The sequence below is a fragment of the Poecilia reticulata genome, chromosome 6 (genome assembly GCF_904066995.2).
Source record: "Poecilia reticulata chromosome 6, P_reticulata-male-v2, whole genome shotgun sequence".
Lineage (NCBI taxonomy): Eukaryota > Metazoa > Chordata > Actinopteri > Cyprinodontiformes > Poeciliidae > Poecilia > Poecilia reticulata.
The window spans coordinates 1,889,148-1,904,915 of record NC_088835.1 but is presented as its reverse complement, the minus strand read 5'-3'; the positions used below and the strand labels follow the sequence as shown (position 1 = coordinate 1,904,915).

Below are 15,768 nucleotides of genomic sequence, written 5' to 3'. Positions count from 1 at the left end.
GAGGAGATTAACAGCTGTACTTCACTTGTCAATTGCGTTGCTTTTCACTGGTGCAGGGCATCAACCCCCCACAATCTTTAATGAATAAAGGAAGTAACCTGTTATTACCTCGAGGGTGTAACCTGGTTCCTAAGAAATGTCCCCTATGCTGAAGAGATCAGGGCCAAGTTTCTGTCAGTTTCTTTAATTTATTGACTAAGTGAAAAGAAAAACATTGAATGGTGTGTTTCACTTACAGCAGGTTTGACTGGAAGGCCAGGCAGCTCCAATTTGCTTTTGAAACCAACAGAAACCTGTTGGTTAGCTCGGCAGATCAACATAAAGTGAAAGTTTAGCCACTGAGACATTATACATATATTAGTATATTGTTCTACAAAGCTGGGTTACTTAGAGCAATAAACTTTGGGGTGTTGTTAAACTTTCTTTCTGCACCACGCTCAGTTCCTATGTCTTTGAGTGATATCTGGATTATTGCCACCATTTGTTACAAAAGTTGACTTGTCAGAACCTATAAAGGCACAAAATTTGTTACATTTTTATAGGTAATAATTACTGGTGTGAAAGGCACATACTAGTATATCTCAAAAGCTTCATATATATATATATATATATATATATCACATATACAATATTGTTAAGTTTAATGATTATGGTGACCCTATCTCTTAAGACCACGAGAAGGCTACGTTTCAAATTTCTTCTTTGTCAGTTTCTATTTTATATTTTTTTTACAAGCTTCACAGCTCCAATTAGGCTCCATACAAACTTGCTTAAAATGCTTCTGAGATTCTATCAGCCACTCTTACATCAGGTTTTAGTCTCTATATTGATTTCGAAGGTGGCCAGGTTTTCAAGAATTTTCCATTTTCTAGTGAAGACGATCCCTAAAAAAAAAACTACATTTACTCAGATTTTGTGCGCTCAGATTGAAAGCAGATGTGGTGATGGTTGAGACCTGACTTTTCAACAGTTTCTGCTTCCTTCCAGGAGAACCAAAGTTCTGGCCTGAAGCCAACCGTCGTTTCCTCATCTACGTGGAAGAGGAGCCCGACGACGCCAACGGCTACTTCAACCTCGGCATGCTGGCCATGGATGCCAATGAAAATGCCGCGGCGGAGCACTGGATGCGGAAGGCCATCGGCCTGCAGGCCGGCTTCCGCAGCGCGCTGTTCAACCTGGCTCTGCTTTACTCCCAGTCCAAGCGGGAGGTTGACGCGTTGCCCGTGCTGGACGAGCTCCTTCACCACCACCCGGAGCACGTCAAAGGCCTGATTCTGAAAGGCGACATCCTCATGAACCACAAGAAGGACACCCGCGGCGCCAAAGCTTGCTTTGAACGCATCCTGCGAATGGACCCCACCAATGTCCAAGGAAAACACAACCTCTGCGTGGTGTACTTTGAAGAGCGGGACTTGCCGCGGGCTGAACGGTGCTTGGAGGAAACGCTGGCCCTGGCGCCCAACGAAGAGTACGTGCGCCGCCATTTGAGCATAGTGCGCAGTAAAATGGCCGCCATGAGCGCGGCAGGGGAGCCGCTTTCCAGGGAGGGTGGCGGCGGCATGTCAGCCAAGGAGGAGAAGGTGCAGGCGGTGGAGGAAACAACGGAAGAGGTTGCTGCGGGTGAGGAGGAAGGGAGGGGTGCCAATGCTGACGGAAAGGGCGCTGAGGATGAGAAGAATGTGCGGAAATCCTCAGCAGAAGGCCCCGGGGCTGGGGGAACAGACCAAACAGAACCTTTGGACAGCACTCAGGCTGGCAAACGGACTAAGGGCAAGTCCACTAAAGAGATTAAAGATATAGAGGAAAAAAGGGCAGCAGCGTTGAAGAGACTAGAGGAGATAGAGCGCATACTAAGTGGTGATTGATCCTGGTGCAGTTTGGCACTGGACTGTCACCCCTCCTCTTAAAACATGTTTATTCTTAATCAGCTGGGATTTCTTTCCAAATATTTTAGTGTTTGTCTTTTTTTTTTCTTTCTTTTTTCAAATCACAGATCTTGTAAAAAGAAAAAAAACAACTAGAAACTTTATGCACATAAAATTTTATGAAACACATCATCTATTTCTTGCCCATCGCTGATGTAGATGCGAGCTCGAACTGAATGTGAATTTCACACATTGTTTTGTTGCTCTATATGTAATCATTGTTTACCACTGGATTTATGTTTAATAAGATGTGACTCCCTCTTCTGTTGTCGTTTAAAAAAAATAAAATAAAAAGAACGATTGTATCTGGGACAATTAGAGGAAGTGACACGTTCCCCTAGACTTCTCTGAGGCAGAACAGCTCATAGCTGAAAATAAACCACACAGTCAGGCAAATACCCCCCCCCCACACACACACACACCTCTCCTACTAAGTCACAGCAGCTAATATTTATTGATTTCACTCTGCACTTCCTGCTATGACATCATCCCGTTTCCAGCTGCCTTCTCAGTTTCGTTGGGGGTCTTCCTCCGGACTGTTAGCCCTAATCTATTTGTCACATTTTCACGCCTGCGTTCTGTCCTGCATTAGAGGTGGATGTTTCGGATGTTTTTCTTCATAAACTGTCCTGAGGACATTGCTTCTACATGGGCTACACCCATTTTTATATGACTGTTAACAATGACGCACACCGCTCCTTAGCAGCAGCCATGTGTTTTCATTTTCCAAAGCTCCTTCCACCTCAGGAGGGGAATTTTCTTAGCACATTTGCAAAACATGGATTTCCTACATCCTCTGCACAATAAGGATGATGTAACAACCCGCCACAACCAAGACATAATTTGGACGATAGGTGTTTTATAATGGTTTGGGCAGATTTTGGACAGGTTTGTGTTTACAAGCAGATTTTGGCAGTGCCAACAAGTTGTATTTTTCTTCTTTTTCACTCTACCGCTAAATAAGCCCCTAGCTTGAAAAAAATGACAACCAAAAACATTTCTGCACCTTTTAACAGGACTGCCTCATCAAAAACACTAAAGCTAGTCGAGCATGTCATTGTACCAATGCTACACACTCTACACTCTTTAAGATATGCATTTTTCTTTCTCTCAGGCTAATCATGGTAATTGCAGCTCTTGTGATGTTCTTCCTTTCTCTCCTCCGGATCTGTTTATGATTTCAATAATTGGGGCAGCACAGAAGAAGTCTGTAAGAATCAGTGAGGCGGTACTACTTAAAGGCCTTGTCATGCATTGATTTTCTGGCCCTGAAAATATTATCCTACATTTATATTCAGGGTTTCATATCCAGTGTTATTTATTAGTATTACATTGCTTACACTGCAGGGAAAAGCTTTGGCAGTGTATGTTTTTGTGTCCGTTATGTTTTATTTTTAGTTTTTTTTCCATGTCAAGCGTAAGTTCCTCATGTTCATCATGTATTTTTTCAAAGCCTGTCTCAGACAGTGTTAACAGTGTGTCCCATAAAGAAGGTACAACTTTTTACAACCAAGCATCCAGTTAATGGTTTTTGGGTTTACCTAATTTTCAGATGTTCTTTTTTTTATAACAATCTGAGGTTTTTATAAGACCCTTGGTGATGGCGGTGGTGGTTATTAAATAAAGTAGAATCAAAAATCATGATTTTGTTCAAATGTCTTTCTCTCACATAAAATTCCAACTCTGTGGAACTGAGTTGCAGCAGTTGGTGTCTATCTCCAGTTTTCACTGGGTAAAGGCTCTCCCATACTTCATCTGAAGCATCGTCATTGGCTCTTACTGACATAGTTGCGTGATGAAAGTCGCGTCATTTTGTTCGGAGGGACCCAGACACCTCCCGCTTCTCAACACCAGGCCCAGTTCGAAATATTTCTCACAGAGGTCTGTGTGATGTGTTGTGTGATTGGTGACAGGTTTCTTGTCGTGTTTTGTGTGTGACCACATGGCCTGTGTTGTGTGTGAATATGAACATCACACCACGTGACCGCACATCGACTGTTCAGCTGCGGATGAAGTATGGGAGAGGCTAAAGGGGCAGGGTACACCCTGGACAAGTCACAAGTCCATCACAGGGCAAAACGATTAGCAATCAGGTTTTTGGACTGCAGCAGGAAGCTGAAGTAACCAGAGAGGACCCACGCATGCACTAGCTAAACCCTTACTTAGCTGTCAGCTGAAACAACTTTGTATGAGTCCCTGCTCAAATCAAGGTGAATTGGTTAGGATGTCAAGGAACAGAAGCCAGCCTGCATGGTTGTCCAAGTTCAGTTTTTGCATCCCTACTCCAACACACTTAAGTTAAAAGGCTGAATTCCCTCTCAGCAGTAAATTAGCTGGTAACCAGCCACTCATTTGGTGTGTTAGAGAAGCAATGCACTTAAAAGTTGCAGGGTTGTGGCTCTGAAGGACTGGACTTGGGCACTCCTGGTCTAGAAACTGCCGAGCATCAGCGTCTGTAGCCATGCTGAATGTTACATTGTCATAATCAAAGATGGGACTGAGCAAAGGGGACAGAGATGCATCAAAAGATACAGCTCTTTATTTTCTATCCAACATCCCACATCAGAGACGACTGGTAGGCAGACGACACTCAGAGGCGTGTTACCCAGATTCCCTCTTTTCAAACCGGATCCATTCAAATGAGTCAACGCTCATAAAACTATCAGCAGATGAAGTCCAGTCATTTGTAACGACTTAGCGCTCGCTCTCATGATTAATCCAGTGTGTGCTAAAGAATCTGATTAATGCATGAAAATTGCAGATGTAAATTATAAAAGCAGACAATATTCCACCCTGAAATTCAGCCACCTTCCAGACAAAAGACATATATTTGACCTAAAGAGTTTTATTGGACTACTCGGTGTGTGAGGCTAATAGGCCAAGCAACTTTGTGCCAATTGCAAAGCATGGTGTTGGATATAAGTTGTTTCACTGCCACTGGTACCGATGTGTATTGTACAAAGTGGACAATTAAGGACTTCCTATGAATTGTAAATGATTCTTAACAAATTGAAGCTGGTAGATAAAGCAGACTCACACTGAAGTTCCAGAATGTCCTTCAAGATCTCTAACTTCAACCTTGTTGAAAATTTGCGGGCTATGCTGAAGAGTCAGGTCTGTGGTCTGTGGCAAGAAACCAACCAGTTTAGATGAGCTGTACTAAATTTGATGAGATTTGTCAAATATATCCAACCAGAATTATGCCAAGCTTCCTGATGATTTCAAAAAATGTTGCTGTTGAATAAACAACGTGTATCAACAAATTATTTGAGCTCCTATCTAATATGTTGACCCTACGTGGGTTGGAGGCAAACTTGTGCACCTAAATTTCGATTTTAGAAACAATCACATTTGCCTGGTGTATAATCATCCCTTCCTCTCTGCCATCCCACCCACATGCTGGGTGTGTTTTAGCATTTCTCACCTTGTGAGGCTCGTTTTTCCAACAAATGCCACATTGTGAGGATGCACTGCTTTATATGGAAAACAAACCCTGAACCCCATAAGTAGAAGTGCTGTTTTTGAGTAAGGAGTTAGGCTTAGGACTAAAGTGGGAACTGAGTTTAGATTATATTTAAGGTTAAGCATGTACTCAAAACGCCAAGTGAAGTTTAACTTCAAACATGCAAAGAAACAGAACTCTGAAAATTAAAGTCTTAATGTTATTTACAACTGCATGACATCCCTCGCAATTATATGTAGAAACAGTTAACGTCTCGCACAACGAGGCAGTGTCCATGAGGAAATGAACTAAACTCCGAGTGTTCATTTGCAACAGGGAGCGACTTTGTTCAACATGATGAATGTGATTCCTGTGCCTGACCCGCTTCAGTCGAAACACATGGAAGCATTTGGTGTGACAACTGGTGTGGATTTAATTTGAAACAGCGACAAAAATCAATTTTAAGCACCGGTGGATGATGTGGAATATAAAATTTGATTATCAAACTCTATGTTTTTGTACTATTAAACTATATGACCTCTGTCTGCCATTAACCTTGAAATATTTCAACTTTGGGGGCTCTGATACCCACATCAAAGTATCATTTCATGGAAGATGTTATGTTATAAAGTCTCATGTACAGGAAACACATTTAAGAGAAAAATATATCCTCAACTGATTTGTTCCTGCTGATTTTTATGTTGGGAGAAGCTTGGTACAAAAGAATCAAACCTCTGAATCTTTGGTCATATAAAAAAAAAAAGAATATTATAGAAAAGTTTGTTCATTATTAGAACAAACTTTCTAATAATGAAACATATTCATTATTAATACATTTAATAACGAAAAACTGTTAATATTAGTTAATAATAACTATACACATAGTGAATAATGTGTATTGACTACGTGAAGCACATTATAGAAATGATTAAAACACTCATGATTTCAACAACAGTGTTAAACATTGCTTAAAACCTGCTTACAGAGACATTATTATATGTTTTCCAGCCACATAGTGCCTTTTTTATACTACAATCTATTAAGTATCATACTGTCAGATGTTTTAAAAATTCTGCATATATCAAATATGACTTGACTTCATAAATTAATGCCTTAAAATTGGGCTTGTTTCTTTAAAAATCCCTGTTCTTTCTGAAACTCTGCCTCCAAGAAGTCGTCACAATATGGCTCCTTTACTAACCCCTCAATGTTTTCACCAGTAATGCACTGAGAAGTAGCTCCTATAATGAGCTCAGCAGGTGCTCCGTTCCACCAGGTGTTTGCTAATTGCTGCTGGCTTGTCTGAAGGAGCTGAGTGGGGTAGCCTCGGGGGAGAGCTGCTATGTAATACAGAAGCTTGGAAACTTGGTCCTTGAAGGCGGGGCTAGGTCCACCTAAGCATTCTGCACAGCTGAATGGTTGCCATGGAAGACTACTGGATTTCTCAAACATGGGTGTCAAGACAGCTCTCAAAGCATATTTCTGATGAGGGGATGTGATTCTCAAAAATTATAATTTTACATAATACTGCCCCCTTAAAGTACTTTTTCCAAACGTACTTTTAATCTGACAAACGAGCCATTCTAAAGTACTGAATATGATCGTATTCTCCAACCTGTTCCTGTTGTTTGTTGCTACTCCGATGTCATAATTTGTCAAACACACAACCAATTCAGACGATGTCCAAGATAATAAATTATTACGTGGTGAAGAGACTTGCCAGCTGGTGGCCAAGATCCTCTCTGGACTCAAGCAGATAACAGGAAGGTGGACACCCTTCCACCGGCAACAGTGATGTTGCGGTTAAGAGTTTCTCAAACAGAGCAGGTGGTCCTCAGTTTTTAGCTTTTGTTGGTATTAAATCAAATCAGGAGGAGGGGCAAGGAGTGAGGAGTGCTTACATTTCTGCCAGCAGGGAGTCCCTCACTCCCCGACATCAGTAAGGAGGCCTGTCAGCAACTCCAGATCCTAAGAAACAGACAAAAGTTTTGCATGACCATCCCCGTCCTCACGATCTTCCACAGGAGCATCAGTTCAAGGTTGCTAATATTCTGCAGCAAATCCCATTTGGGGCTCAATCTGTGCCAACAGCCACACACACTGTGGTTTTAGTGAGAAGAAGCCATAACAGTTCAATATTTGCTTTTTCCACCGGAGGAGACTGGAAGAGGACACCTAGAATTAAGATCAAAATATTATTGTACAGCAGACAAAATCACTGTTGCACCATAAAGCCACTGAGTAGATTTTTTTTATTTTTTTTTACAAAAAAATTTTTTTCCATCTGCTGTTTCCACGTATTTGTTTTTCTAAAATGTATTTTATGTCATGTGTCAGTTTTTTTTATGTAATTCCTAAAAGGAATTTTTTTTTCCTTCTGCCAAACGCATGGATAAGCATTTTGTAGTAAATAATATATATCTAATAAAGCAAAGCTGAACTAAGAGAATAAAGGCTACTGGCATTAAAGCATCATAAGAGAACAGGGCGAGAGTTTTTTTATTTTATTTTATTTTTTTTTAGCACTTATGAACTAAGGCAGAGACTGATCTGTCATTTTGCTCGGAACAGGGTGTAACTGCTTCAGTGTTCATGCAGACTGCTGTGCTGCTGGCTCCAGTGCTTTGGCTTGGAGTCTCATACTGTTATTAATGCAGTTTATTCAAAGTTTTTAAGGATCTGCTTCACGTACATATATTTAATTTCAGATTTATGATTCACACAGAATGACAGCTAATAGATTTTCAGTCTATTTGCACAATAGCTATCATGAGCCATGAAAAGTACAGTGGAGTAAATAATAGCTGGAGTAAAAACCAGCACCAACAACTTGGGTTACTTAGCCTGTCTGAAGAAAAAAGTCGGGTTTCATTATTTTCACCATGTTACTCAGTCATTTATGATATCAGTTTCAAACTAAAAATTTAGTCTGGAGATAAATATTTAGTTTGCTAACTTTAGTTTAATCAAATATTTTTGCTTATTTAGCTTGCCAACTAAATGTTCAAGTTGGAGTGAAATATTTAACTCCAAACTAAATGTTTAGTTTGTAAACAAAATATTCTGCACCAAACAAATTTGGAGTTTGGAGCAAAGTTTGGAGCAATGCAAGCTAAATATTTAGCTAAATATGTTGTAAATTTAGCTTTTTTTTTTTTTTTTAGCTTACTAACTCATTATTTAGATGGGAGCTAACGATGTAGTTTGGTGCTAGATGTTGAGTTTGTAAATTAAGCAATTAGATACCCAATTAAATATTTAGTCTGCAACATTTATGAAAGAATGAATAATGTAGTGAAAATATGACTATAAAAAATTAACCCCCATTTTTTTCTCTTGTAACAGGCAAAAGAAAAAAATATTTTTGACTTTGCAATAATATAAAGTTTACCAGATCAGCCCACATATGTAAAAATGTTTTGCCTAAATTGGCAGAAGTTTCAATATGGCAGACTTAAAGTTGGTCAAATGTTAGTTCTATGTAGGTCATCTCCACTAGTAGAAGTTGCATTTTGATTGTTACCAAGCAATTTAGGAGAGATACATACCTTTAATCTTTCTTTAAATTCAGAATGTTACATAATGCACCCAATGTATCAGTTGGCATGACGGGTTTGTGATGAAACGTTTGGTTTTTACCCAGCATGGTGCTCTGGGAAATCAGTACATCAAGGTTCTCATGTGTCATCCAGCTCTGGTGGCCCCTAGCCTAAATATTCCTCTTCACAGGTCAATGTAAAGAACCTCTTAGTCAAAGACTCCACAACTATGCATTCACCAACAATTTATCCCTGATTTCCTTGTATCCATTTTTGATAACAATTTTGCCCATTATGCCTACACATATTTTACCTTCTGATAAAATTCTATATGAACCAAAAAAAAAGCAAATAAAACCTTTAGCTGCTAAAAACAGAGGAATATTATCTTCACTACCGCTAACTCATGAGTTGAACTGGAAGTGAGATAAATGTCATTATGAGCTTGTGGCTGATGATTTACTGCTAAAACTCATTGTAACTCACACTCAGTGCCCTCACAGAGCTTCTTTCAGAAGGAAAAGATTCACATTTTTACAACTTTGTGTTGAACTCGTGTTAATCTGGATGATTTATGTCTAATTGCAAAACAATCCATGTGTATGTAGTCGAAAGGAACATTTTAGGCCTTCTTGAACATACACTGGGAGGTATTTAGGAAAACGTACAGAGTTTGAATTACCTAACCTTCGCATGTTAACTTCTGAGAGGATCTTATTTTAATTTCTAGAGAGAACATGTGAAGGTCCGGGGAAGGACACGTGTAAATGAGATGAGCTGCGACTGGGGTGACGAGTCTAAATCTTTAATCTGGGTAAATGACTTGCAGGAAGAACGGTACGTCGATGTTAAGGTCTGTGATTGTGGGTTGCAGCGCTCGGATGTCAATGTGTGAATGTATAGTGCAAAGTATTAGAAAAACCAAGCATGTTTTTATCAAAATATTAGTAACTGGTGGGGTAATGATGGGTTGGCTGTTTGTCTTAGATGTTATCTGGTGGTTTTAAGGCTCCTAAGTGCCTGCCTGTCTAGTGAGGAGCCTGGAGTTGTTTAACACAGGCAGAGAGTAGAAGACAGAGATGCATGAGGAGAAATAAAGGCAGTCGGCTGATGTTATTCAGCATTGAATGAATATATAACCTCCTAAGAGAAAACATTTGATTATTCAATCAGCTTCATTCATTTTTGTCCCCCCAAAAATGTTCTTAGTGTTAGATCAAGTATGCCTCAGCTTAAATCTGTTATGCTAAGCAATCTAAGCCAGTAATGTCTTCATTTAATCAAAAGGGCCTAAATATTAGATCTTCTTTAATAAGTTTTAAGCCCTGAATAAACTCTTTTGTATTTTTGTCTGTTTTATTTTTTCCTTTTTTAAACTCTTCAAACTGGGGCAAATTGACAAATTTTTGTATAAGACGTCCATGTGATGTTAAAATTAGATTCTGTTTACTGCTTTTAAAGTGATTTTCCTGTTGAAACCAAGAACAACGGGTTTTCCTATCATGCTCTGTTTTTATGAGAAAACCCTTCATGGGATTTGGCATCTTGCTGCAGGAATTTATCCCTTCTGACCCACAGAAACATTACAGTTGTGGGTAAGATGTCGGGACAGAAGGACTGCTGAACAGATAACGCTCTATTTCATCTCAAGGGTTTGAAGTCAAAGCTCAGTCGGGTTTTTGTTACATGGAAGCTTTGCCGTGTTGCAGTTCATCACTTGTGACACAGAAACCGTTTGTTACAATAATAGACCTTCACAAGAACCCTGTAATGCAAGTTCCATAACTTGTTAACTTCTTCACATTCTGTCATATTATATGGAACCTCATAGGGAACTTGTTTTTTCTTTTGCGTTCCCTCACAATGGACCTTACCAAGCTCCGCCCAGAAGCGCCCCTCGAAAGTCCCACGTGACTACATGTCTCACATTAACCTCCTCGCAGAGCTTAGCTTCTATGGGATTTTTCGTTTTGACTGACTGCAGAGTATTTCTGAGTCGATTAGTTTAGCATTTCTGCCGGATTTTCACAAAATATCAGCCACAACAATGGACAAGGGAACCAACAAGTTCATGTCATCCTTTTTGGACATCAAGATGTTTTAGCCACGCAATGCCTCCAACATTGTGCGCGTTGCAGCTAAATGCTACCAGTCAATGAGGAAAACAGCAGATCCTCAGACCCTCAGCATAAATATAGCTGTGGACAAGCTCACTGATGCCTATTGTTCTTGCAAGGCTGGGTAAGTCGGACATTCATGGCTTTGAGGGTTCGAATATGCCTAGGATTTATACATGGTACTCGGTGCTTGCGTGGCTAACATGATTACGGTTTAGTAAAAGCTAGCGTGGCTAACACGATTACAGTTTAGTAAAAGCTAGCGTGGCTAACACGATTACAGTTTAGTAAAAAACCTTTTCAGGTGAAATAAAATCTTTAATGTATGTCAGATATGGTACACATTGCATATCGATCTTTTCAGCTAACATAAAGCTGTAACAGACGGGCTTCAAGGTGTAGAAGTTGTATCAGTACTGCCATTATGCTGTACTTGGCTAAAAGGTTTTCATAATGGATGTGTTTATTATTGACTATTTTTTTCATTCACTAAACACAAAGAAAGCAAAGCAATAATATTTAAACCAGCAGACACTCCTTTGTTCTTATTGATCCTACGACGGTTGAGCTGCAAATGCGGTCGTGCACAAGCTTTAATCCAAGCAAGGCTTTCCGTTTCAGATTTTGGAAATCTGTGAATTTTAGTTCCACAAACATGATCAGGATACCTGACATCGCCTGTACAGATACCCCACTGACGGAGAACACATTTTTTTTCGAGTCCTGACGCAAAAACTTTCTGTCGGTCTGGTAGTCCACAATGTTCATTAGCATGAGTTTGTGAGCCGGTAACCCACGTGACAGCTGCGCTGTGACGTAAAATGGGCATTAGCCAATGAAAGGCGGGCCCTGTGGTAAGGTCCATAGGTTTTGCAGTGTCTCGCAATACTATACTGATCAGTTCATGCGACCTAACTGAGTAATGAAAGTCTTTCTTACAGTGGCCATCATACTTTCTATTATAGTATAAAGTTTTTGTAAAAAAGTATATTAATATCTAATTTCTGAGATATCTGAAGTTTTATATCTTTTTCTTTAGGATAGAAATGCACTGCACTGTATTTGCTTATTGCAGAGGAATGCAATATTTTTGCGAGGTAACACAAAAGAAGCATTTTTCTCCATGTCCCCTAGGGGGCTCTGTAATATTAGAACCCAAAGTTATTTTATCTCATAAACAAACACAAAGTAGAACTTAATTGTTAACCTGAAGGAAAATGAAAAACGGTTTTTCAAATTTTTTTTTGTGACTTACGGTGTGTCCTAGCTTGGTTAAAACCAGCCCCTTGTTCTACGCTTCACTTCGTTCAGAAGGTCGGAACCCTTTTCTATTGAGAAACGATCTAGAAGCGTGGCCACTGTAGAAATTCAAAATTTTACCCAATTGCTAACATTTATCTGTGACCTGTGTAATGTGCCAGTTTGAGGCTATGAATCTTACCAGAAATTGCCTGTGTTGCAAACAACCATACCCTACTGCGAAGAGAGAATGCTGAACTGAGCTGAGTAAGACAGCAGATCAGCAGATTGGTGACGTGAGATTACGATGAAGTGGTATCGACTGTTTATGATGACAGTGGAGAACACATGTTGATGGAGCTCCTGTGAGAAACACATTCTTTCCCAGTAGTTTTTAGCACCAATCTGCTTGTTGAGGTTTTGGCTTTTAAACATTTGTAGCCATGGAAGTAATTTAAAGACCTGAATTCAATCATTTGAATGGTTGGTCCATTCCATTCAGATGGTCCATTTGAATGGAATGTAGACTACCAATATAGTCTACATTCCATTTGAAACAGTTGGCAAGACTCTTTCTAAATCAGTCAACAAATCACAAATTAATTGCAAAGTGAGACCAAATCTGAACCTAACTTTGATGACAGACTGGCACCTGACTCATTTACATTTCAACAAGGCGTCTTTAATAAATAGCAATTCATTTCGGGGTTTTACACACAGACCAAGATCTTTAGCTCCACACTCTGCTTGTGTTTAGGAAAAACAACACACCCCTGAAAACTGTCATATTAATCAGCCTGGAGCAAATGATGAAGGATTTATTCTTAATAAAACACTTGCTAGTGCATTTCTAAGTACTGTGTTTTTGTCGCAGTCTTGATTAGAATCAGTGTACTAGTTTTGGTGATTTTCATTCAGAGATCTTACAATAACTAATGACTGCAGATTAGAGTATCAGAAGGTTTCTTTGAGGAGTAAAGCTAACCTCTTAGGAACCTTATTCCAACATCTACCTCACAAACCTTAAGCAAATGCTGATTGCTGTATAAATGCACCAGTCACTTTATGAAGTCCACCTTTCCAGCTGCCTGAAAATCAACATAGCAAATCAACCATGTGACAGTCCTTCATTTAAGCATCTACATGTCAAATGGAGCATCTGAATGGCACTACAAGGGGATATAAAGTCAAAAAGTTTTGATTTTCCCAATGTTTTTTTCCAGAAGATTTCTGAGATTAATCTCAAAACGTTCAACTTTTCAAGCTCAGAAATTTCCAAGTTTTTTTCTAGAAAACTTCTGTAATTTTTTGGTGGAAAGTTACTCCTCTTTGTTTTTCCATCTACAAAGGTCCTAATACGCGATGACAGTAATCAGATCACTTTTCCACAGATAAAAAAAAACAAACAAAACAAAAAACAGATCCCACATCAACATGTTAGCATCTCTTAAGTTCTGAATATCATTTTTCGCCAAATGACTTTACATCCCAAACATTTCTGTAAGCAGAGTTGTCCACTGAAGAGTTCAGAGTCTGTTGCATGAAAGTTTTCATTCAGCAGTTCTGCCACATTTGGTGTGTAAGTGTGTGTGAACTGCTGAATGAGGAACAGATTGTAAAGTGCTTTGTGCTGACTGAAGTTAAGAAGGCGTTAAATTAGAGCAAGCCAAACATCCACAGGATTTACAACCAGCGAGCTCAAGACATCTTTTTTCCATCAATGCAATTTTATTTTTTGTTTTCAGCTTTTATTTGTCTGAAGTTATCAATTTATTCTTTTTAACCTGATAAACTTTTTTTTAAACCTGCATTACTGCTGATTTCATGTCTGACTGCTCATCATGTGAATGTAACAAAGTTACTCCTGTGACTCCAGATGAATGGATCAAACTTAAAGTAGCAGACAGGTTCTCTGCTCCCAGCAACCATCACACACCAGCAAAAGTCCGTTCCTCTGAACCGGGTTTATTTACCTGCGCCATACCCTTTGACCCCTGTACGTTTGAGACCAAACAGGGCAGGAAATGCTGAAGTGTCAGAGCTCCTTGCTGTAGACCAAAGGAACTTTTAAGTTTTAGGCAAACATGATCCATCTCTGTGTGCTCTTCAAAGCTTTGTTTGCCACCTGGGTGTTTGAGTCCATTGGACCCCAGGTGGTAAATCTCACTGCGACGCAAAGGACTTCTTCAGGAAACAGGAGAGCGGGCATCGACAGAGCTGAGGTTTGGGAAATGAATAGACATGGAGAGCATAAAGAAAGGGAACTGAGATTTGATTTTATTTATCCATTTGCTTTATTCAAAAATATCTAATAGGCATTTTGGGACCTCTTTAACAGCCTAATTTGTAAATATTTATTAATTTGCTGCAAATACATTTTTTTATTTACAAGGAAAAACACCCCTTTATATTAATAGCCTTTTTTTGTCTTGTTCATTTTGGATCATGTTAACAGTCTACAAACAAAAAGTTTTAAAATAATGTGTGAATTATCAGTGGTGTAAACCTGTATCATTGATAATTCATGTAAAGTTATAGCTTGACACCCACACACACACGCATGCACGCGCACACACGCATGCGCGCACGCACGCACGCACACGCACGCACGCATGCACACATGTGCGCACACGCACACACGCATACACACACACACACACACACACACGCACACGCGTATGTTCCTATCTCCAAAAGGACTTTGCATTAACTTCCATTAATTTTTCATTCATTTCCATAGCCTAGCCCCGACCTTGACCCTAGACCTAACCATGCCTAACCCTATACCAGTCCTAACCTCGATTCACACCTTTGCCCCAAACCTAACACCCAATGCAAAATCAGCACTTCTCTTCAGGTAGTAAAAAATCTGCGGTTCAGCTGCACACACAACAGAGTCACCATCTCTGCTTTGGAATCTGTTGATCAGCAGATTCTCATCATGATAATTAGATCTCGAGGACATTCTGCCATAACCTTGCATGTCACAATCTTCCCTAGTTACCTCAGGGTTTCATTCTCTGTCCTTTGCTGTTTATCATCTTTCTTTTCTGACTGTCTTGTTTTCAGAATATTTGGTTTTCATTTTCACTGCTATGCAAGATGACACCGAGCTGTACCTCTCTCCCAAGCCCAGCAGCACTGTTCCACCATCCTTCCTTTCGGACGGGCCTCTGTGAAACTGAATTGTGGTTTTCTCAAAACCTTCTTATGCTGAACTGCAAGAAAACAGAAATTCTCCTTGTTAGCACCATGTCTAACCTTGTCCAGATGTAAAATATTCACAAATACAGTTGATGATTCCTCAAGACTGTGGGAGGAAGTTGGCGTACCTAGAGAGAACCTACGGATGCACAAGGAGAACAGACGAACTCCATGTAGAAGGAACCCAACCCTAAAAATAGTGAGTTATTTCACTTTTACTACTGTCTTTACTCCATTTCACTTAGAGACATTTCCTTTCTGATTTTATCTTCTCTGTCATACAGTGAGAACAATGTCCCTCC

At 39.7% G+C, this 15,768-nt stretch overlaps 1 protein-coding gene across 2 annotated transcripts in view; it reads left to right on the top strand.

Moving 5' to 3' along the window:
• tmtc3 (transmembrane O-mannosyltransferase targeting cadherins 3) overlaps positions 1-3,566 on the top strand; it is a 46,180-nt gene extending 42,614 nt beyond the window's left edge. For both annotated transcript variants that reach the window (XM_081607627.1, XM_081607626.1), the window contains exon 14: positions 988-3,566. In XM_081607627.1, coding sequence (XP_081463753.1) covers positions 988-1,865 — 878 coding nt within the window. In that variant the 3' untranslated portion in view covers positions 1,866-3,566. The remainder of the gene's footprint in view (positions 1-987) is intronic.
• The last annotated feature ends 12,202 nt before the right edge of the window (positions 3,567-15,768 follow it).